Here is a 24,483-nt window from a genome sequence, read left to right as displayed (position 1 = left end):
ATGACTAGAAAGAAGGTGAAACTTGCTTTCATTGAGAACAATACCGCAAGGAAAGTAGCATACAAGAAACGGAAGAATGGTTTAATGAAGAAGGTAAATGAACTAACAACCCTTTGCGGTATCAATGCATCTGCCATAATTTATGACCCCTACGATCCACAACCGGAGATCTGGCCATCGCCTTGTGGAGTACAAAATGTGCTTTCGAAATTCATTACGACTTCGGAGTTTGAACAAAGAAGAAATATGGTGATTCAAGAGAGTTTACTGAATCAAATGATTTTGAAGGCTGAAAAGCAATTTAAAAAAGAACAAAGAGACAACAAAGAAAAAGAGAAAACCATGTTCATGTTTCAGTGTCTCAGTGCTGGGAACATCGTCCAGAACAATATGTCGATGGGTGATTTGAATGATCTTTGTTGGATGATTGATCATAATTTGAGGGCGATTGGGAGAAGGATGGAATCAGTTGATAATGAAAATATTATTCACCAAAATCAAAGTGAGAGTCATGTCATGGCTTCTCAAAGCCAAGTCCAACTCCCAATGGCACCGCCAGTGCCACTACTACCACCACCGCCACCACCACCAACCACACCTGAAAATAATGAAATTGCAATGATGAGTAGGTTGGGATGGATATGACAAAATGGCGCTGGACATGAAACAATTCCATTTGGTTATGATGCATATCCTTTCAGGTGGATACGACGAGTTTAGTCTAAATTTTGAATTATTTGATAATTTATGTTTTTGAAATTTTTTTTGTGTGTATGTGAAGATTCAATCATTGGTCATTATGGTGTAACTTTCACATCTTTTATGTAATTGTGTGTGCTTTGCTTTCAATACTTTTGCACTTTCATGATGATTGGTTTATTGTGAAATGGAAAAAACGACTAGATAAAGGAGATAAAACTAGTAAGGGTGGAGACTGGAGAGACGTAACCATTCTTCATATGAAATATTAGAATAGATGGAAAGCAAACTTGACTTGTTATCAACACCTATGTTTGTGAACTCCTCTCTAGCTTTTTGTGTTTCTCCTCTTGCATATTAAATCATCTTCATGCTTCCATCATTTCCAAGCATTTCTCTTATCCTTCGAGATTCAATACGCATGCATTTCTTTTGGTCCGAGTCTTTTACAGCCTTCAAGAGGGATGTATGGAATGGAACGATGCTTGTTTTACAAAGCTAGAAAACTTATTACGTAGGTGTTGGAAGTGGGTGCTAAACCAACCTCTAGAATTCAGTTTGTGCTATGTAGAGTGAAACTTATTAATTAAGAGGTTTATGGAGAGAATACCGACTCGAATAGTCTAAAGGGGCGGAGTGTGTTGAATAGACCTTTCTTAAAAAGAGCATTTTAAAAACATTTATTTTTAAAACATTAAAGTTTGATAAAAATGGTTCGGCATAGCGGAATTTCAGTGTAAAATATATGTTTTTTGAATTGATCATAATATACACTTAATCAAAAACTTAAAATGTGCGATAGATAAAAATACTAAATCTGTTAACATTTTAATTGAGCAAAAATCAATTTACACTACAACGTAAAAGGGCTTCTAAAGCGCTTTTTTTGGGCTTTTAGAGCGCTTAAAAGCGCTGCCAAAGCCAGCGCTGCCGTAGGTAACGACAGCACTTTTGAAACTCCAAAAGCGCTCTCGTAGCCCCCCCTACAGCAGCGCTTTTTCAGAAAAGCGCTCTCGTATCCCCCTATAGCAGCGCTTTTTCCAAAAAAGCGCTCTCGTAGCCTCCCGTATAGCAGCTCTTTTTCCAGAAAAGCCCTCTCGTAGCCTCCCCTATAGCAGCGCTTTTATCCAGAAAAGCGCACTCGTAGCCCCCCCTATAGCAGCGCTTTTTCCAGAAGCGCTTTCGTAGGTTGCGCTTTTTTTATCTTAGGCAGCGCTTTTAGTTATAAAGCGCTTTTGTAGGTAGCCCTTTAAGAGCGTTTTTGAAAGCGCTGTCGTTGCTAAATGCAGTATTTTAAAGTGCAACCTATAATTTAAGCCTCCCAGTTCGACGTGTAATTTATATTTATTTCCAACCTGTAATATTTTCGACCTGTAATATATTTTCAACCTGTAATATTTTCAACCTATATTTATTTTCGACCTGTAATATATTTTTAACCTGTAATATTTTCAACCATAGGTAGGACAATATATATATATATATATATATATATATATATATATATATATATATATATATATATATATACTAATATAATACCATTATAATCCAAAATAATATATATACACCATTATAGTTCAATTCACATGTAACTAACTCATGTCAAACAAACTAAATCAGATACATATAACTAACTCATCTCTAACAATAACTAAATCTGAATATAAGTCCGAAATGTAAAAAATCCGACGAGCGCACGGTCCTGGTCCTGCAAAGTATGAACAGAACAACACTGTCAATTAAAGGCTCCAACATCTATACTTCAAATTTTCCAAGAAAACAAATTGTCATTCAGTAACATCAACAATATTATTAGAAACAATTTCATGTGATTTGCAACTCAATCCACCAATGTAATGTGTCATCAATCCAGTCTCAAATCAAACTATCAGCACCACTTAACAACAACAAAAACAAACTTGATTCATATAACAACGTCATCATCGTCAACTAATATTAAGCAAAATGAACCAACATCTACCAAAGAAACCCAAACACAAAGTCATTATCAAAATAATGTATTCATAAAACTTTTCACACAATGATGTATTCATACCTACATGAATAGTTGCTGAATATAAAATTGACACAATTCCTCTTTGATTTCTTCCAACTTAAGTCTCGTGTAAGAAGCAGCATAGAAGTCATCAAAGTACTACATAACAAAAACATAATATGAATGATTTAGTTAAATGTAATAAATTATAAGATATTATCTTAAGTTATAAATCCATACCGTGATTGGAATCTCTAATTGATTCGTTTGAATGATTTCTTTCATAAACCTCAAAACAAAGTATCCGCAATCATAACTGTTTCGCTATTGCGGACACTACATAGAAAAACAAATAAGATTTTATAGTTGTCTTGTTTTATCAAGTAGCATAACTATTATAAGCAAAATTGTGAAAATTAATGTACCTGCACTTTGATCCAAGTAATGTTGTTTGATTTAGTCCGGGATACCTGTGCGTCTCTTTGACTTCGAAACACTTGTATTAATCTAACAAAACTATAAATGCATATATTTAGATCAATCTCACAAATAATTAAATATATAAATATACACGAATATTTAGAACGATCCCACTTACGTATCAATCATTGACTTCATAGCCGGATAATTGGTCCACTCACCATCTACCGAACTCAGAAAAGATACCACTTCTCTTATAGGGTTGAGAGCAAGCAACAACCAGTGTGCTCTATAAATTAAAACAAAAGTTTATATGAAAAGTTTTCTACGCAAAACAAAGATTAGATGAACCAAGAATGAGAAACTAACCCTACTAGTCGGGTATTATACGCCCAAAGAAACAGACTTTCTGTATTGTCGGTGGTCAGAAATCTATCGACTAAGCGCTGTCTACCTGATTCCGGCTCCGTAGCAATTGTCTGTCCGCTGCAATGTGCGGAAGACATGAAATGGAATCTGTTTGGCAATTCAGTCCCGCACAACACTTTGTCATACAACAACCTTAAATAAAAACATAATAAACATTAGATTATTTTCATTAAAATGTGTAAATAAATTGTTCAACTAATTAAATAATATATTCATCGGATTACCGGATGTATGAGTGAACATTACCGACGCCTAGTTGGTCATGCAAAAAAATCACATGCATGTCATCTAGTGCAATATTTTCGAGGAATTCAATATCAAAGACAGCTTCATCCATATTAATTTCACGGAAAGCACCATTCGTCAAATCTGACATATCAACAAGTGTTCCGAGCGTCTGCCGATATCGAGGCACAAAAGCATCACCTCTTTTTGCCCCTGGCTTCGGAGGACCCTTTTCCTTGGGTGGTACGCTACGAACTTGCTGCGTCACTTGTTGTGACCCCCGAGCAGATACCTAAAAATCATATAACTTAGGTAAATTATAAAATCATGCAGTTCTAAATTCAGATTATATATTAACACTTTAAATGTACCTCTTTCAGTGATGCAACAGACTCGTCCTCCTGCAAAATCCCTTTACCCTTAATTGCAGGTTTTGTAGGAGTAGTATAAAATTATCAAGTAAAAAATAGTTAACGTAACGGTTCAGAATTGACATTCGAAAACTAAATGATTCATAATGGTTTTCAACATACCTCATCACCAATGAAAATTAGCTCCGAGGGCCATGCAACAAATGACCCTTTTGCATCACGCAACAATGTTGTCTCTGAGACCATGTCGGGTACCGGTAGCACCGCATCATGATCTAATACAACATCAACTGTCCATCGAACTAGGATGGGAAACACTGCTAATTTAAAGGAAAGAAAACTTCTATTATAAAAAATTTCATACAATAAAAACTGACTCAACCACTAATTACAGATCATTCATAAGTAGAGAAGTAAGTAACTAATTAAAGTGGAAACGATCCATCATAGCAGTTCATTCAAAGCACAACTAATTACTTTGACGAGAGAGAACAATTAATTACCTGTATAGAAGTAAGCAACTTCTAGACCCACACAATGTAAGATTCTTGAAAAACGATCAAACTTTCACTCTTCACAAGTAACCCCTATAACAAATTCGCAAAGTTAGTAAGTTCATCACTTAATGATTAACAACATTGACATCAAGAATCATAACAACATTGTAAAAAATAAGCATTATGTATATGGTGCTAAACATATTTAAAGTCAAGTAAACACAATTGTAAATATGGTCATCGATTCACAAATGAGAACGAAACTCAATAACTCATGCTATAATTCAAATCAATTCCAATTTCTTTTGTAAATATGACATTAAACTAATTTCAAGCTGTTGTGAGAGAACTAAGTGGAGTTTATCGTTGTCATTGTCGCGGATTCGGTATTAATTCTTAGTAGTTTTGTTTTGTCATCGTCAAATTTTGAATCTAAGAGTTGCATGTGTTGATAGAATTCACTATTAACGAAAGTTAGTTCCAACTAAATTTTACCAAAGTAATAAAATAAAATAAACTATTGTTTTCTTTTACTCTTCGTTATCTAGATTTGGAACTAGACTTTCACATCATTTAAGTAAGACTTTAAGGTGGAAACTCAACTTCTTATTCTCATTAACAAGTGTGTGTCTTATAATAATATTTACTCTAAGAGGAATGCACAACTAGTAGTTCCTAATAGATTTATGCATAAATCAAATTTGATAAATTCTCCTAAAAGACAAACAGGGAGAGTATACAATGTCAATCAGAAGAAAGTTTAACCCTCATTAGCTATGAGACTAATCGATTAAAATAACACCATTTGCCTTTTGCTCATCATTAAACTGCAAATATTATTATTGAAAAATCCGGACAACCATGTGCAAAATGAGGTTTTATGGAATCTATTAAATTAACGAATTAACAGAGCTAATACTTCCAGTTTGAAGTTTCTACACTAACTAGATGCACGTTAAAATGATCAAATTGCAGTCATTAGTTAAGCCGAGCACTACGCGGAATCGCGTTGCGGATATTAGTTCTGCTTTTTTGAGGCGCGATTCTCTTAAGTGCAAATCGTACTGGAATTGTATCCAAAAGAAAAGAATAATCAAAAAAGAAAAGAGGAGAACCTGGATGGAGTTTGTTAGAGTTTGTGGCGACCGACGACTGAGTCCGGCTGCGTTTTCCGGCGAAGGAAGGTGCTGCAAGAAAACAAACATCATCAGCAATTGAACAAGAAAATTAAAAATCGATAAAACCTTTGATTGAATAAATAAACCCTAAAAGCATAGAGAATCAACCATTCCACGCCAATTGCAATGACGGTATTCAAAATTCGAGCACAAAACCCTAAAACTTCAACATACCCAGCTAAACGAACAAGATTCATTAGAAATCAAAGATACCTGATGTGAAAATCAAAATCGATTCGGACTCAGCTATGCAGAATGGGAAGATTGTTGTTATCTTCGTGTGTGGTCTTTGCTGCTTAGCTATTGTTGTTGATTATATGCTTTAGGTGGTTGTTGGATAAATGTCGTTGCAGGGAAGAGAAGGAGATGATTGTAGGGCTCTACGGCGGCGATTTTGGGCGAGAAGTAGTGATGAACAGTAGCAGTAGCGCGGAGGGAGATATGGGTTTCCTTATCTTAGAGAAGAATAGTGAAGGCAAATAGCGTGTTTTGTTAATTTTGTTTTAGAAATTTTAATTTTAAATTAGCTACGAGATAGCGCTTTTCAAAAGCGCCTTAGTAACCAACCTATACCAGCGCTTTTTAGAATAAAAGCGCTTTCGTATCCTACACTTATAGCAGCGATTTTAAAAGCGCTTTCTTAAGGTGCCCTATACCAGCGCTTTTAGAAAGCGCTCTCGTACCCCCCCCTTTACCAGCGCTTTTTAGAAAGCGCTCTCGTACCCCCCTTTACCAGTGTTTTTTCCCTTGTCTTTTAGTTCTGTTTTTAGCGCAACCTATAGCAGCGCTTTTCCCAAAAGCACTTTCGTAGATGCGCTGCTAAAAGACAAATTTGTTATAGTGTTATACAAGAAGTGTAAACCGAGTATTTGAATTGAGTAAGAAATTTAACAATACAGTTTACAAGGTTAATCAAAAGTAAGAATCTTTTAGGATCTCAATCTAATACGTAACTAAAATTTATATTTGAAATTGTTACCAACACGATAAATCCTAATATTATGCGATTCTAAGAAAAAATTAAATCAAATCATGCAATCCTAAAAAAATATAAAAAGAAAGAGGGAATCAGAGATAGTACACCGGATTTATAGTGGTTCGGCACTTTGTCCTTGTTTATGCCTACTCCATTCTTTATGATTTCAGAAATATTACACAGATTTTATTATAAAATCACGATTCGAGACTTAAATCATTGAAAATTTATTATTTTCCACTATGATTTTTGAAATATTACACAAGTTCTATTAATAAAAAACTTAAATATGTTTTCTTTTTAACTACAGACATCAGTTGACATTAAATTCTGCAAAATCTTTACTCCGTCTCAACTTTATCTGCCAGCTTCAAGAATGATGCTCTAAGTTTTCGTTATATAGCGACCTTTACTCGGCTGTATAGGTTTCTTGAGACTTAAACTATTTGAATATGAGAAAAACTTCAACTTCGTCTGTCGCAGCTTCCACACAGCTCTAACAATGTAATCTTGGAAAGAAGAACCTCTTTCATTTTCCACTGGATTATCGATCCCAGCTATAACAACAAAAAGATGCCAACACTTTAATTTTCAAAAAACTTCACAAGATGTTACACATTAAACAATCCTCCTCGTAGATATATCACACCCTAAGATGAGAAGTTAGTTAAAAAAAATGGAAAATGCAAGAGGTTAAAGATGAAGAGAGATTTTAATTGTAAACTCAAAACAAGACTCAAAATGCTTTTGAAAGTTTGAGAGAAAATGTGTGTTGTGAGTTTTAAATCATATGATGGTTATAAGATAGATTTGAAAAAAATGATTTATATATGAGTTGGAGATAAGGCACAAAAATGAGAAAAATACGCATTTGATTCGAGTCAAGAGAAAATGGTATGAGTCTAGTCAAAAGAGTGAATGATTTTAATCAAGACTTAAAAATCTATAAATTTGATTAGTGTGATTCGGATCAAGCTTTTTATGATTCGATTCATACAATTCAGGTCATACAACTATATGATTTGAATATACTTAAAATAACTAAAATCAAAGATTTGAAGGCATGATATGATTCGAGTCAAGCCTTTTCATGTATCAAACTAAGACCTCTATGATTCACATCAGGATTTTTGTGATTTAAATCAAATGCATAAAAGCGATAACCCGTTTTTCATAACTGTATTTGATCCTAGTGTACATACTAGGCCCATTCCCCTAGCTCCGAGTCAACTGAAGTTCTTTATAGTGGGAGTCAATTATTTCATCAAATGGATATAAGCAGAAGTTATTGCTAAAATCACAACTGGCAGTTCCCGTAGATATGGACTTCCCGTAGATATTGTTTCCGACAATGGAACCTAGTTTACCAGTATTATGATCACTTTCTTTTTCAAAAATTTGGGAGTACACACGAAGTTCTTGTTCAATTACACTCTCAGGTCAATAGCCAAGTGAAATTAGAAAACAAATTAATTATGAAAGACACAAAAAGAAGCCTGACGGTGCCAAAAGCTTATGAGCAGAATTGCTTCACAAGATATTATGGTCATACCACACCACCCTGCACACAACCAACAATGAAACTCCATTTTCCATGGTTTATGGAGCGGATGCCATGCTACATGTGGGAATCGACGTGCCCTCATGGCGATGTTCCCTATTTGAAGAAGAAGAAGAAAATTAGGCGAGATTGGATTATGCGGCAGACCTGACCGATAAATTGAGAAATGTCTCCCATGTCAGAGAATTTGCGACCAAGCATAGAGCTGCAAGAAGGTATAACTCTAAAGTCAAGATGGGGGAGATATAAGAAGGCAATCTGGTGTTAAAAGAAGTTGTTCTACCTACACAGTAGGGAAATCTACAACCTAAGTTGGAGGTTCCATATTGCATATTCCAAAAGCTTCCACATGTGGCATACAATCTATAGGAGTTAAAAGGACCACTCTTGCCTAGAATTTGGAATGCTCACCATCTTAATTATTATTATTATTATTGTTAAACTATTTATAATTTCCTAATATACATTATGAGTTTGTACATGTGAGCAATTTCTTGACCAATAAGAATATTTTCCTAAATATTTTGTATGCTAGACTTCATAATAAAGAGCAAAGGTCGTTGTTGCCCTTTTAGGCAATATTCATTGGACTTCAAAATAAAGAGCCTAAGAAACTTAATCACAAGTAATGTCTGAGAGCCTCATGGATGCTCCACTCGAGAGGTCCAACATATCACTTGTGAGGCTTAGAGTCTCATCATCTTGGATACATATGACTTCGCCTGAGGGGCTTAGATCTCTCAAGCTAATTAAATTCTCGTTTGAGGGACTTAGGGTTTCCTTGCATGGGACCACACATTGAAATCACATCCAAGAAGCACAACTGAGTTCTAGCCTGGGAGACTCAATCACAAGTCTTATACGAGGGTATGATAGAAGGCCTGCTCGAGATTTCCAATGTAACGCTAGAATTTGATTAAATTATATATTTAAATTTTTATTTCAATTTAGTTAATTACCTGGGTGGTTTAAATTATATTATATGATATATGTGAATTATTTGGGATTTATGTGAATTATTTTATGTTAGAGGATTTTATTTGGGATTTATGTGAATTATTTGATGTTAGAGGATTTTATATGGGATTTATGTGATTATTATATAATGAAGTTATAGTAGAATAATTAAAATTAAAAGAATCACGTGTTGTAAGGTGGAAAGTAGCATTTTAGCAAAATTGGTGGACTAAGGTGAGAGTTACTAATATTTGATGGAAAATTGTGAATAAAGCAAAACTATTATTAAGGTAAGTATATAGAGAATGTGAGGGGAGCTAATTTGTCAATGCGTAGAAGTTGTGCAAATTGGAAAAAAAACGCATAGTGTGAGAGAATTTGAACAAGGCCTCGAGGGAGAAGAAAATCAATATTGCTTCAACTTACACAAAGAAGAGAGCTCAACCTTTGAAAAGTTAAACAAAGAAGGGATCTTATCCTTTAAAAAGAAAATTTATCATTGTTGAAATAGATAACTTATCAGAAGATGGATATTTGCAAAGATATTCAATAATAAGAGCAAAGAATTGTTGCAAACAATTTATTTTAATATTTTATGTAAACCATGTAATTTCAAAGAAAAAAACATTATTTACCTTGACTTTTCTCATAAAAGAGGTGATAGTTAAAATAAGAAGATAATTTACCTAAGTTTTCTTATAAAGCCGAGGGGTATAATATTCAAATTTTATTATAAAAACCCTCGTTGAAAAGATTTTACCCTAATACTAACTTATATGTAGCCGTCCAAAAAGAGAAAATATTTACCATCGTCCATTTTATGAGTTGCAACTACAAAAAAATATTTTTTGGTGGATTTTCCATGAAATTTTTTGATCTAGATACGCTTAAGAACTTAGGAAGCAAATCTCTGGGATGGATTGCAAGTGCAGAAAATAAAAAAATAAAAATTCTCATGGTGGGAATAAATAACTTATCAGAAGTTAGATAAGTTAGGGAGTTTTTTGGGGGGAACAAAGGCTATGCAACAAAATTTGGATATCACCAAAGATTTTTAGTAAACAATGATATTTAATGTACTGTGTAAATAATGTAATAAAAAACAAGCTTTTTATTTGAACGGAAGGATATGTTAAGCTTTTTTTTTTCTTTCAGCGGCCTTCAACAAATCTTTGTCATCCATTTAATGATTACCAACGCTTATCACTTTTCCATTAGTGATCCGCGTAAAACCTAAGAGACATTGATCCACTGTCGCGCACGGGTAGAAAAAATGAGTAATTTATACCGTAGTAAGGGAAGCGACACTCGACGTATCGTATCTCAAGAACTCTTGGATTATTATTAACCAACTGAAGCGATTATCGGGGCGTTTGTTTCGTATAAGAAAATACAGTAAATAAATGATTAAAAAAATAAGCTAAAAAGTAAATTGCGGATTCTGTTTCTACCTATCATCGTTTATTGTAATTCTAGTCTCCTAAGAGGTTATTTATTTCTATTCGATTACAAAGCTCATTGACAAGAACAATAGGTATTATGTGTTGTAAGTTTCTATTATCCAGATTAAGCAAATGGATTTAAGCTCTCGGAAATTAAGCAAACTCAATTTAATCAAACACGATAACAAATTAAGCAAATGCTAACGTGATTACGGTCAAGGACTATACAACAATAGCATTGAATCATCATACTTTATGAAATTCGGATTAAGCATGCAAGAAACATAGAATAAAGTTGAAAGGACTAAAAAGTGAATTGAAATTATTTTTTCTATGAAATTATAACCTAAAAGTATTGGAACCTGAATACAGTAAATGAAAACTTAAAATTAGTTGTCCATGAATTCCCTAAGCTCAGAGTTCTCAATTTGTGAATAGTGAAAAATTCATTGATAAACAGTACCCACGGTTGCTGATTTAGGCTAAAAGTAATACTAATTCACCTTTAAACCTAATTGGGTCGAACACATAAAAACCAGCCCAAAAATAGTTATTCTCTAAAGTGTGGAACTTCAACGAATTATTCGATAATCTATCACTCGAATATGATTTTGGCTTAGGCACAAAACTTGTATATTATTCTCTTAGCTTTTCAATGCATCTCAGAACGCGTCAATCCGATTCTCTTAGCTCAAGTTATGGTCTGCATAATGAAAAACTATCAAATAACACTTAATGCTAAAAATAAAATATGAAAAATATGTAAAGACAAAAAGAAATTCAAATATAAAAATAGAATAAAATAGTAAAAATAATAAATCAAACTAATAAAATGTATAAGTACAATAGTAGAAGAATGTGCATCAAAAAGCACTGATCACACATTCATTATAAAAGCATGTTGAATATTAACATTATTAGCCTAAATGAAACCTAAAGACGCTTGGAAAAGTTTTCTATGATGTATTACAAGAGCAAAAAATTATATGAATTTAATGTTTGTTTTCCAAAATATTTATTTGAGCCTAAAATCATATATTTGAATATTAATTTTAATTATCTTACCCTTTTTTATCCGAAACAAATGCATACAAGATCCATAGAGAACAACCTTGCACCCAACATTTGATCTTCCCTAAGATCAATATTTCGAAGATCTAAAATCTAAATCTTTAGGGAATTTAATTTTTAACTAGATATCTAGGGAATTTGATTTTTATTTTAATATTTTGTGTATACAATGTAATATTCTGGATAAACGATGTAACAATTTTTAAAAAAAATTAATCTTACCCCTCGGTTTTCTAGATAAATCAAGAGATAAGATATGCTAGTTTTAAAAATAATAAAAGTGGTATTGTTGGGGTTTGAACCCATGTGCATATAATTTTATCCCAAGATTTTTAAATCACCGAGGTGTTATGTGGCAACTTTTCAGGACGCCATTTGTTACCTTGCTTCTTTAGCTGAGGTTAAATGCATTTCCCGTTTGAGGTGTTATGTCTTTTTTGTAGAAGACTTCTTGGGTGTGAATGTATGGTCTTCCATCTCTTTGCCTTATGGGTTTAGTATTTGTAGGAGTTTCTTGTGTATCACGCTGAGAAGTCATCTTTATATCACTATGATGAGTAACCTCATATTTAACTAGATCCTTTGTCTACGTTTGACGTGTCACTTTTACTTCAGCCATCCTCTTTTTGTCATCCTAACCTATACCTCCTCGTGTACTGTCTAGACATCGCCAACAATCACAATATTAAGCTCATCAGCAAGATCTCTACCTCATCCATAAATTATACCTCTTATATTCTAGATAATGTAGGTTGCAAGTGTCTGCTTTGCCTTCCTCCTCCTTTGAGAATCGGCCTGGGCTACCCTCCCTGTCCCGATATGCGAATTATCGGGGTTAGTTTCCCTCGCAAAAGACCTATTTGTAGCTTTCTCATTCTTCCTAGAAGAAATCTTGTTGTGTTTTCCTCTAGCACTCTTTGCAAAAATATTAAGAAATATAAACTAGCAAATTTTTTAAAAATTCAAAAGTCAACGTGATTTTCTCCGATTTTTTAAAGAATCCGATTAACCATCTCAACATTTTCACCTATTAAATATTTTGAAATTTTCGGTATGCTTATATGCTATTTTATCAGACTTTTCAAAGTATTGGATAAAAACGCGTGCATTTTTATTGGTTTTTTCAAAATAACTAGTAAAAAAGTTTGGGAAACATGATTTTTTATCTGACATTTCAAAAACCAGATAAAAGTGCATATTTTGATGAAAACTGATATAAAGCATATATTTCTACTAAAATTGTATACTTGTAAAAATTTTGTAGTTGGTTCAAAATTTTTGGTAAGACAGACAACTTTTGGAAATATTTTAAATGTTACCACCGAATAGTAAAAGGGTTTTTTGAAATGCAAGGGTAATAAAGTAAAAACACAAGAATCGGGGGGATGTCAGGTTTAAATGGGGGTGGTAGGACAAAATCTTCTAATAGCACCACACAAACCTCCCTTTGGGAGAATCTGTCTTACCACCACATAAATTTAATCTGTCCCCTTGGATGTCATGCACTTATGACATTAACCTTGTGAAATATACAAATTAATTTCATTACTCCATTGTAACATTTTGAATATTTTGAAAAGCTCTCGTTTTCATTCAAACTACTCAATTTATGCACAGTGAGTATCTAACTGTACCAGATTTCTTATGTTTTTACCAGATTTTTTGGAAGAAATTTATTAATTCACTATAATTATGATTAGCAGTAATTTTGGTAAAACTAACTTGGCAGCAACATGTTGAACAAGATGTCCTAACACGAAGATTAGACATCTTATCAGTTACAGTTTTGCAGATAGGATATGTGTTGAACAAGATGTCCAAACACAAAGATTAGACATCTTATCAGTTACAGTTTTGCAGATAGGATATGTGTTGAACAAGATGTTCTGACACGAAAAATTTGACATCTTGTCTTTTACAGTTTTGCAGATTGGATATATTTGATTTAATTATAGATTACTGAATATTTTGTGAATATTAAGTAATCCAATGTGGCGTTCAAGATGGAGGAATCAGAGATTTTATTTCAGTTTAAAGTTATTTCGGTTTTTCGAAATGTTGAGACATTTTAGGAAACCCTTCATTGAAGGCCTACTTTAATGAAAAACTTTTGCAGACTTTTTAGCAGCTCCGTTGTGTCGCTACTGAGAAAAATAAATAGAGTCTCCATTGAACATGTTTATCCCATCAGGGGAAAGGAAATGCCAGCAAACCTCAAATGAGAAAGAAAGAGGTTTCGCTACAAAGAAATGGGTAAGGAAGTCGGTTATGCGAGGGGAAGGTATTACCACCCCTCACATATGTGGTACTCCACAGGATCCACTCTTTTTGTTTCTAAACTCACTAGGTGTGTAAATGAAAATAAACCGACAACCTAGGGGAATGCAATGCATGGATGTTTTTTTATTATTGTGCTCGCTAGGGTTTACTGAACCCTATGCCTACGTACCTCCCATGTGCAAGAGAAAAATAAGAGCACCGTAGTTCTGCAAACTACTTTCTTTTTTCGTTTGATGTATGTTTTTTAGTGGACCAAGACGTCCTGAAAATCAAAGGGTATCAACAAGCATGAACCCTAACTTGGATTGGCTGGTGTTTTGATTGGATGAATCCCTCAAGTGGTCCACCCATTATTTGAATATGATTTGACCTTTATTAGGTTTTTTATGATTTGATCAAGAAACTAGATTTTAGTTTTATTATATGCAACAGGAGAGAACACAAACTAAAGGGGTCTCAAACCTATTTGTTGTCAAACCAAGCTGGACCTAGAGTTAGGATACATGGAATTTTACCTAAGTGTTATCATGCATGGTTTCAAACTTAAGGTCTATCCAAGTTCACATATTTAGGCAAGATGGAATCAAGAACCTACGGGGACATGTGATCTAACAAGCAATGATATAAGGAGCCTAAACAAGAAACAATAAGACATGTTACAGGTAAACAAGCTATCAATCATCAAAATATTCCAAACATGTAATGGAAGGGCATATATCACAAGTAAACATCTGAGATGTATCAAATAAATCCTACACCAGAAATAGGACAATTATATATCATATAAACAAGTAAGAGATAACATGTGATAAAGTAATCAAAATATTCCAAATAAGTAAGGGAATAAACCCAACATGTAATAAGCAAACATGTAGAAGTTCAGAAAACCTGAGTCCTGTACTTTTTCTTACAACATATTATGCTTATTTATTCAAGTTTGGTTTCATTTTGCAGATCCTCTTAATATTCAGTAGATGCAGGAGGTTTTTAAAAAACTAGTGCTATTAAGCTACCATATTTTTTCAAAAAATCTGATTAATCATTTCAACATTTTCTACTATCGTATATTTTGAAATATTTTGTATGCATGTATACAATTTTACTGCTCTATTCAAAATACCATGTATTTGTATCAGTTTTTTCAAAATGTATGAGAAACATTAGTTTTTACTAGACATTTCAAAAGTCAAAAAATACATATTTTTGATGAAAAATATGATATATAACGTAAATTGCTGATAAAAATGTATACTTACTAGTAAAAATTTGGTAGCTTGCTTAAAACTCTGATAAAACACTCAACTTTTGGAAATATTTTAAATGTTACAACTTAATGGTGAAATGGTTTTTAATTATGTAAGGATAATATAATAAGCAGAAATTCTTGTATTGAAACGAGCATAACACTTAGTTCACAAACAAGCAACCACAATTTTTTGTTAATTAAATAATAAAAATAATTTTTTCTCTCTCCTTTATTATCATCACCACCCCATCATGCCAATTAAAAAGAAATTAAATTTAAAATTTTGATTTAAAATAACACCCCCTTATTGATTATTTCTAAGAATATAGATATATGTGCGTGTCTATACAAGTATTTTTTTTATAACAAAAACATTGCAATTGCAATTGATGAGGTTCAAATTTCAGTGACTATGAGAGAACAAAATCTCCTAGTAGCACCACACAAACATGATGTTTTAGCTTGCCATCCCCAAGTTTTACCTAGCACCAAAAATTTTCTAGTGCTTTTATCTTAATACTCTCGTGTTAATATCAAATTTTGAAAATTACAGCCGATTACCGAAATTTTTTAAAAATTTACATTTCTTTATCGTAACAGGTGGGAGTTCACCGAAATTTTCAAATTTTTTATCAAAAGAAATAAATTACTTGAAATTTTGAAATTTATGGTATTTGCCAAAATATCCGGAAATATGAAATTTCCAAGAGAAAATCAGTAAGCCTTTTCAACTTTTTTTCATTACTTTTTCTCGAATTACTAAATCTATAAAAATGCTACCCGGCTAAATATATACATATAATAACTGTCATACATACAAGAATAAAAAACAAACTAGGATGACTTCCTAACTTTGTCTTTCCAGTAACTAAAGCGATTCGCAAATACTAATTCACATGCTTTTGCATCATTAGTATAATTTTGTCTCCAACAGGAAGATGGAAAAATGTAATAATAAGTCTTTTGTAAAGGAAGAAAAATATGAGAATTTATCTAGAATCAATAGGGTAACCCATATAAGGAATCCTCACCCATTTATCATTACCTGCACACCTAAGTGGTCTACTCATAAAGCATTCCTAAATGTAGAAATAGTGTCAAAGAACAACTTGGAAAACAATTGAGTGTGTTGATGAATTTGAGTATCTAACTGCGTCTGTATCAAAGTCCATGAATCTTCTCCCCATCAAAGCAAAGTTGTAATAGCTTGGAAACCAAAATTTCTATCGTCACTAACATCAATAATGTCAACGATATATGGATGTAAGAAAGTAGGAAACTGTGACAAGTAAACATATCTTGAAGATTTAGTGGAAGGTTGGCTACCAATCGACATACTTGGCGGTTGACTTCCAATTGGTTGTGTGCATGATCTCTTCATAGTTTGACTCCCCTGTGAGCCCTTGGCATACTCCCACAGGCTAGGATAACGATGTACATCACCCTCTTGACTCCTTCGACTCTCATTAACTCCTCTATTCTGCTTGTACTTCACTACAATATGAAATTCATGACAACCCTGAGTTTGAACAAAGAAAAAATATGGTGAAACAAGAGAGTTTTCTGAATCAAATGATTTTGAAGGCTGAAAAGAAACACAAAATGCTAATGTGATTACAGTGAAGGATCATACAACAATCAAATTAAGTCAACATACTCTATGAAATTCGGATTAAGCATGCAAGAACCATAGAATAAATTTGAAAGGATAAAAAATTGAATTATAATGATTATAACCTCGAGGTATTGGAAGCTGAATACAGAAAATCAACAATTGAAATTAGTTCTCCATAAATTCCCTAAGCTTTGGGTTTTCAATTCGTGAATAGAGAAAAATTCTATGATGAACAGTTGTTGAAACACTTTTACAGGGTAAGTATTTTCTTTATCGTATCCACGGGGATTGGGTGATACTACCGCCGTTCTACATTTGAAATTGTTTTAAGAAAATAGTGTAAAAGGTTTTTAGTTTCAAAACATAATGATTTGCATGAAAAGTGTTAATGGACAGTAAAAAGAGTTGAGGTTTTAAACGATTGGTAAAATCATGTCAAGATTTGGGTTCATTAACCTAGTTATATGCATTCTCTTAATAAATAATTTGAACTTGTTTCCAATCAATATAAACATGTATCCTCTCAATACGTTTCATCTCTAAAACGCTATTGTGAGTTTTACCATATTGATCCTTAGATGATGTCTCATGCTAACTGTCAATATGATAACTTTGAAAGCATGATACTTGTGAATATCAACTCACAAACTTATTCTAGAGTTTGATTGTTGATAGATGAAAACTTAGGTCAAGATATGAAAAACTATATTTCAATAAAGATTCAAGATAAAATAAACCAAATAAAGCCAAGTTAAACATCTATATTGATCATCAACTTGTTCACATATAAAATATCAACAGAAAACCGAGGGTTACAAATGAAGATTGAAAGGATAAAAGATTGAAAGCTTTGATTTTAAGTTACAAATGAAGAAAAATGACTTTTTCTAACTCTAGGTTAGTTTTGGGTGTTTTGGAAAGTTGAGATTATGCTAAAAATATCTAAAATTGCTACTTATACAGGTGTCAAAAAGTGAAATCCCACAATGCCAACTGAGCGCACTTATCGGGCATGCAAAAATATTTGGGTTTGGAAAGGGGGCCGTGCTTAGCAGGCTAGGCAATCTTAGCGCGGTAAAAATCATAGCTCTCTGCCACAATTCTAAAAGTACTATTGCGCTGCAAACATAAGCTTTTTGAGCTTTTCCATGCCTTCTTCATGCTTGCCTAATGATCCAAAAGTTGTCAAAAAACAATATACCTACAAAACGTCAAATTCATTGATCTAACGCAAACAATCCCAAGCAGTGGTATCTGGTACCTGTACGATCAAGATGCACATAATCAAAATGACAAATTAACATATATAATATGTGTCAGGATGTGCAATCAAATATTTTTACCTATTTGATTTGAATGTGCAATCAAAAATCAATAACAAATGAAACATATTTATTAACTTCCTTGAATCGGGATGTTTTCAAAAGCTATCAGCTACAACATCTGAGTTGTCCCAATTTCTAGTTTAACACTTGTATTTTTCTCTATGAGTAAGGTTTAACAACATTTTCATTTCTGTTAATTAATGGACCTCTCTTGCTTGTTGTATATGTAGATATAGCTTTATACACTAGGGTAACACTCGTTAGGTTTTCTGAATCTCTGTCTTTCAAAGCAGCAACTATGTACCTCAGAGTCATATTGTACTTCGTCATGTTATTTACAAAATTTCTTTCATAATATTTTAGACAGTCCAATATGTATGGCCTTCCAATTCCTCAGATAATTTATGATTGCGCATCTCGCACCTAACAATCACCTTCCAACTGATACCACTAGGAACAAATTTTAGCGTAAATGGAAATTTACCTTCCATACTATAAATGCCTTTTAAGAAACTATTGTATTCAGATGCATTCTTTCATTTGTAATTTCCTCCTATCTCACAACCCATGATTAATTTATCTTTTATCCATGGCCTTCCATTAACATAACAGAATGAACAGTGACAACAATAATACCATGATGGTTACCAGTAGTATGTGTACGTGCTAAAACTGTAGATCAGGACTTAAATATATGTCAATCACAACATATAAAGAGTAAACTATCAATATCACAAAGACGGAAAATCCTTTAAAAATTGCATTTGTTACTTAGAAAACATACATCATCAGTGGTGATCAAAAGCTCCGTAAAATCTGTAGAGGAATTTCTGACCTACACAAGTAAAGTATTTTTCTGCATAACTATCGGAAATTTCAAGTATAAACAAAATTTCCGGAATACAGGAAATTTCAAAATTTCCATAAATTTTTTTTAATACCGAAAATTTTGGATATTTCGGTATATTTATTTGGCTTTTAAGATCAACACGAGAAAACTTCAATAGTTCTGATAAATCGCCTCCGAAATTTTCGTAATTTGTACACAATTTCTCGCAAGAACTCGAATTGGATACAGTAATTTCAAATTGGATATCAGAAAATTTGCTTTTACTACATGTCCATAATATTTTTTTTACGGATTATAAATGTTTTTAGATTAAATAATAGCAATCAATAGGGATGTTATGTACAACTTAGGGATGTCCTCTTCAAACCTCCCTTTGCATATTTATGCAAAACAAAATTCAAAGAAGCCCATCCTTTATGTGTAGCCCAACAAACTCAAATCTTTCTCCACTATGAATAGTCCAAGTGCTGAATTTGAGAAATTATGATTCTAGATAAATACTATGAATTATCCCAAATATTATAAATCTACATACATGTATCTATAGATTATGATTCTAGATACATCCTTTTAAAAACAAAAAGATATCAAATGTCATAAAAGCTTTGATTTTATAAATCTTACATGGATGGAAAGAACAAATACGCATTTTACCGTTGAAAGAAAATGCCAGCTGGAAAATAAAGACACATGCATCTAACCACGTTCATATGGTCTATAAATACAACACATTATTCAGAAAACAAAAATCACAAACATCAACTTTACTTCTTTTTCTCTATCGATTTTCATCTTATTTTCTTGTCAAAACCATGGCTAGAAGAAAGTTGAAACTCGCTCTCATTGAGAATAATACCGCAAGAAAATCAGCATACAAGAATAGGAAGAAGGGTTTAGTGAAGAAGGTTGATCAACTAGCAACCCTTTGCGGTATCGAGGCTTGTGCAATAATTTATGGCCCCGACGATCATCATCCTGTAGTCTGGCCATCGCCGTCCGGAGTCCAAAATGTGCTTTCGAAATTCATGACATCGCCTGAGTTTGAACAAAGAAAAAAGATGGTGAATCAAGATAGTTTTCTGAATCAAAGGATTTCAAAGGCTCAAATGAAACTTAAAAAGCAATCGAGAGACAACCGAGAGAATGAGACGACCATGCTGATGTTTCAATGCCTCGATGCTGGGAAGGTCGTGCAAAACGATATGTCGGGTGCTGGTTTAAATGATCTTGCCTGGATGATTGATCAGAACTTGAAAAAGATTGATAGAAGGTTGGAATCAGGTGATAACGAAATGAATATTCACCAAAATCATTCTGAAAATGAAATCATGACGGCTCAAAGGCAAGACCAACTCCAAATGGAACCGCCACTGCTACTACCACTGCCGCCGCTGCTACCACCAACCACGGACAATAATGATGAAATTGCAATGATGAGTCATGGCAATCTCCAAACGGCACCACCACTGCCACTCCTACCACCACCGCCACCACCACCACCACCACCAACCGAGCCTAATAATGATGAAATGGCATTGATGAGTCATGGCCATGTTGGGATGGCTACGAATAACAATGACATGATGTTTATGGACATGTTGATGAATGATGATGAATGGTGGTGAACTTCAAACAATTCCATTTAATTAAGATGCCAATCTTCCGAATGGATTATGACCTAATTTACAATCTTAGAATAAAATCATGTGTTTATGGTCTTGATAATGCTTGTTCTTTGAGGTAAATCTGGCGAATTTAGTCCAAAATTTTTATTATATGATGATTTGAATTTTTGTTTTCTGTGTGCATGTGAAGATGCAACCATTCGTCATTATGGTGTAATTTTCATCAATTTTATTTATATAAATTTTTTTCATTATTTAATATAAATATATTACATTATGACATGAAACACAAATAGTGTGCCACTTTATGCCTTTGTTTTAAAGTCTTTATCGAGTAATTTCTACACAATGCCAAGGTCCAAGGCACCTGAGAAAATTTGTGCTAATAACTTCATGCGTACACAGCCAATAGGCCCTTTAATTTATAATTATGACTTTTCTAATTACATGTAAGTATGATATTTTTAAACCAGTATATTATTGACAATTCATGAGTGTAATGAAGTTGCCCATTTGTGTTTGATTGAGTGAAGAATCTGTTACGTGTGCTTTCAATACATTTGCAGTATTACATTTATAATGATTCATCTCATATCATGGAACACACGAATGAACGGATTGTTGAAGTTGAGTTCGAGTTTTGGAAAAAAATAATTTTACTTTAGAGAATGGTCTTGCATAAGGATTGGCTTATTTTGAAATGGAAACTTCGACTAGATAAAAGGAGGAACTAAAACTAATGAAGTTTTCTCAATCAATTAGAGTCCCTTTATTATTATCTCCATAAGGGAGCGAATGGCGATGAAGCAACGTCACAAATTTGTTTAGGATTCAGGATTCTTAAAATCTATGAAATCTAACTTAACTGTCATATAGAATTTAACTCAAATTAAAGTAATCAATTTTTTTTTAATTAGTGAACCGAACTTTTGTTGAATATACTATTTAGAATTAAAGTAAATGGCAAATGAATCGAACTGAACCAAAATAAAAATGAAATATACTAAAAATAAATTTAAATTTTTTTATAAAAAAATTATAAAAAATGAAATTACTGCTTTCGTTTACTTTCTGTTATTTACAATTTTTTATAAAATTTTTTTTTTATAAAAACCCTAAACCCTAAAAATAAATTTAAATTTTTTTATAAAAAAATTATAAAAAAAGTATAATGGTCTGCTTTATTAACAAATGGTTCGGCTAAAAAGATGTCTTCCAATGATTTTGTAAGGTTCAGAATTCTGAAGCGGAATACTTGTTGATATTTGAAAAGTTGATACAAGATGGTTTAAATAATCACTAAAAGAAAAAATGGTACAAAGAGTTGAACCATTTTGTTTGACATTCTTCTAAACACAATGTCATCCACATAGATTTGAGCAATCTTAATGTCTCCTTCAACTTCCTCAACAAAGAGAGTTTTATCAATACCTCCCTTCCTGTAACCATTTCCACTAAGAAATTCTGTCAATCTTTCATACCATGCTCTAGGAGTCTGTTTTAACTCGTATAAAGCTTTCTTCAATCTATAGACATGGTTCGGGAAACTTGGATCTACGAATCCTTTTGGTTGTTCTACATTAACTTCCTCATGTAGATAGCTATTCAGGAATGCACTCTTCACGTCCATTTGGAATAATTTAAACTTGAGAATGCATGCTACTTATGTCTAGCCACAGGTGCAAAAGTTTCATCAAAGTCAATACCTTCGATTTGTGTGTACCCTTGAGCAACTAGTCTTGTTTTATTCCTGGTTACCATACTTTTCTCATCATATTTATTCTTGTACACCCATTTAGTTCCAATGTAATTTGTTCCTTCTAGACGAGGAACCAAATCCCAAACTTCATTCCTTTTAAACTGTTCTAGCTCTTCCTGCATTGCATTGTCCAGAACTCATCAGTCTAGGCCTCTTTAACATTCTTAGGTTCACTCTTAGACACAAAGCGAGCATTTGATATCATTCCCCTCAATCTATTGGTGACTCCTTGATTAGGGTTTCATATAATAAGATCTTTGGGATGATGCTTTTGAATTCTGGTGGAAAGGTCCCTTGTTGGTTTGATCTAACTCAGGTTCATCTTGAACTGGAGTAGGTTCAAAATTTTTGTCAGATTGAATAGGATTAGCCGCTCTTTCTGAATGAGTAGGCTCAGTACATTGGTTAGTAGATTCTGTAGGAGCTTCATTTCCTGGTGTTCCAACATCTTCTACGAAATTATTCATTTCATTCCACCCTTTATCATCAATCACCACATTTATGGACACCATCACCACCTTAGTCCTAGAGTTAAAAACCCTATAAGCTTTGTTGTTCAAGGAGTATCCCAAAAATATCCCTTCATCACTCTTGGGATCCAGTTTTCTTCTTTGTTCACGATCATCCAGAATGTAGCACTTACTTCCAAATACATGAAAGTATTTGACAGTGGGTTTTCTACCCTTCCAAACCTCATACAAAGTATTGGCAGTTCCTTTTCTCAATGTGACTCTGTTATGAATATAGCAAGCAGTGCTCATAGCTTCTGCCCAAAAATGAAAGGGAAGTTTATTTGCATGAATCATAGCTCTACCCGATTCTTGTAAAGTTTTGTTCTTGCGTTCAACGATCCCGTTTTGTTGAGGAGTAATCGGAGAAGAAAACTCATGGCTGATTCCTTCAGAAGAGCAAAAATCAAAAAATTTGCTGTTCTCAAATTCTCTTAAATGATCACATTGCTCCCTTTTACTCTTTGAAGTCTTTGACATTAATCCTTGAAAGCTTCAAAGACTTCTGACTTGTCTTTTAAGAAATTGATCCAGGTGTATCTAGAGTAGTCATCGACAATCACATATGCATATTTCTTTCCACCAAGAATTTCGATCTGCATAGGCCCCATTGTCATACCCCAAAATTTTCCCATCATATTTCAATATATTCTGACTCACATGATCTTCAGTCACTCAAGTCTATGCAAGGATTGAGCACACTTACTTCTCTCCTAAGCAATCAACCCATAACTAGGGTATTGTTTCTCTCCAAGTAAAATCAACTTCTGATATTTCAGGTGGACTTCATGGCATCTCATATGCCTCATAGTATCCTCATGTCGAGTTTCAAGCCCTAATTCATAAGATAGCTCAGTCAAATGCTCAGATAATCAACAGTCGACTAGTTTGACCAAAAAGTCAACTATGGTCAAAGTACAGTCAAAATTCCTGATTTTTTGGTCAACATACTTATTTTGAAGTATCATTCATCATTTGATCAAGGATTGATGATGATTCATCAAGGAAAGTTCAGAAATCAACAAAACTCAAAGTTTCTGCAAAGACCATCTTCTGATGTCTGCCAGACCATGTTCTGATGAAGCCATCCAGATCTTCTGGGTCAGAGCTTTTGAACGCTGATTATGTGCATACTCTTTTAGACCTTTCCTGAAATGGAAAACGTGAATAATTAGAGTACCACATTGTCTTATAAAAAATTCATATATAATGTTATCATCAAAACTAAGAATATTGATCAGAACATTTCTTGTTCTAACAAAATAGAAAATAAATTAGTGTAAAAAATCATGCATATTAATTCAAGAGTGTCACACATAATTAAAAATAATAATAAACCCCTGTCAAGCTCAGTAACACTTTGAATATAATTCATGTTTCCATAACTCAACACACGCACTTTCGCAGCGGATTCATATTCAATCAGACAAAACACATTATTGTCTCATA

At 33.2% G+C, this 24,483-nt stretch overlaps 2 protein-coding genes across 2 annotated transcripts; both read left to right on the top strand.

The window, feature by feature from the left end:
• On the top strand, positions 1–645 carry LOC131658561 (agamous-like MADS-box protein AGL80). Its single transcript, XM_058927840.1, has one exon. It carries the CDS (start codon positions 1–3, stop codon positions 643–645), a length of 645 nt encoding a protein of 214 aa, XP_058783823.1.
• A 19,284-nt stretch (positions 646–19,929) lies between these two features.
• Positions 19,930–20,766, top strand: LOC131658560 (agamous-like MADS-box protein AGL80). The gene has a single exon (XM_058927839.1). It carries the CDS (start codon positions 19,954–19,956, stop codon positions 20,764–20,766), a length of 813 nt encoding a protein of 270 aa, XP_058783822.1. The 5' UTR covers positions 19,930–19,953.
• The last annotated feature ends 3,717 nt before the right edge of the window (positions 20,767–24,483 follow it).

Source organism: Vicia villosa, linkage group LG3, assembly GCF_029867415.1.
Source record: "Vicia villosa cultivar HV-30 ecotype Madison, WI linkage group LG3, Vvil1.0, whole genome shotgun sequence".
Taxonomy (NCBI): domain Eukaryota; kingdom Viridiplantae; phylum Streptophyta; class Magnoliopsida; order Fabales; family Fabaceae; genus Vicia; species Vicia villosa.
This window is presented reverse-complemented; position numbering and strand designations above follow the sequence as displayed.

Excerpts from the sequence above, each read along its gene's own strand:
- LOC131658560 (XM_058927839.1), top strand. The coding sequence starts at position 19,954 with ATGGCTAGAAGAAAGTTGAAACTCGCTCTCATTGAGAATAATACCGCA.
- LOC131658561 (XM_058927840.1), top strand. The coding sequence starts at position 1 with ATGACTAGAAAGAAGGTGAAACTTGCTTTCATTGAGAACAATACCGCA.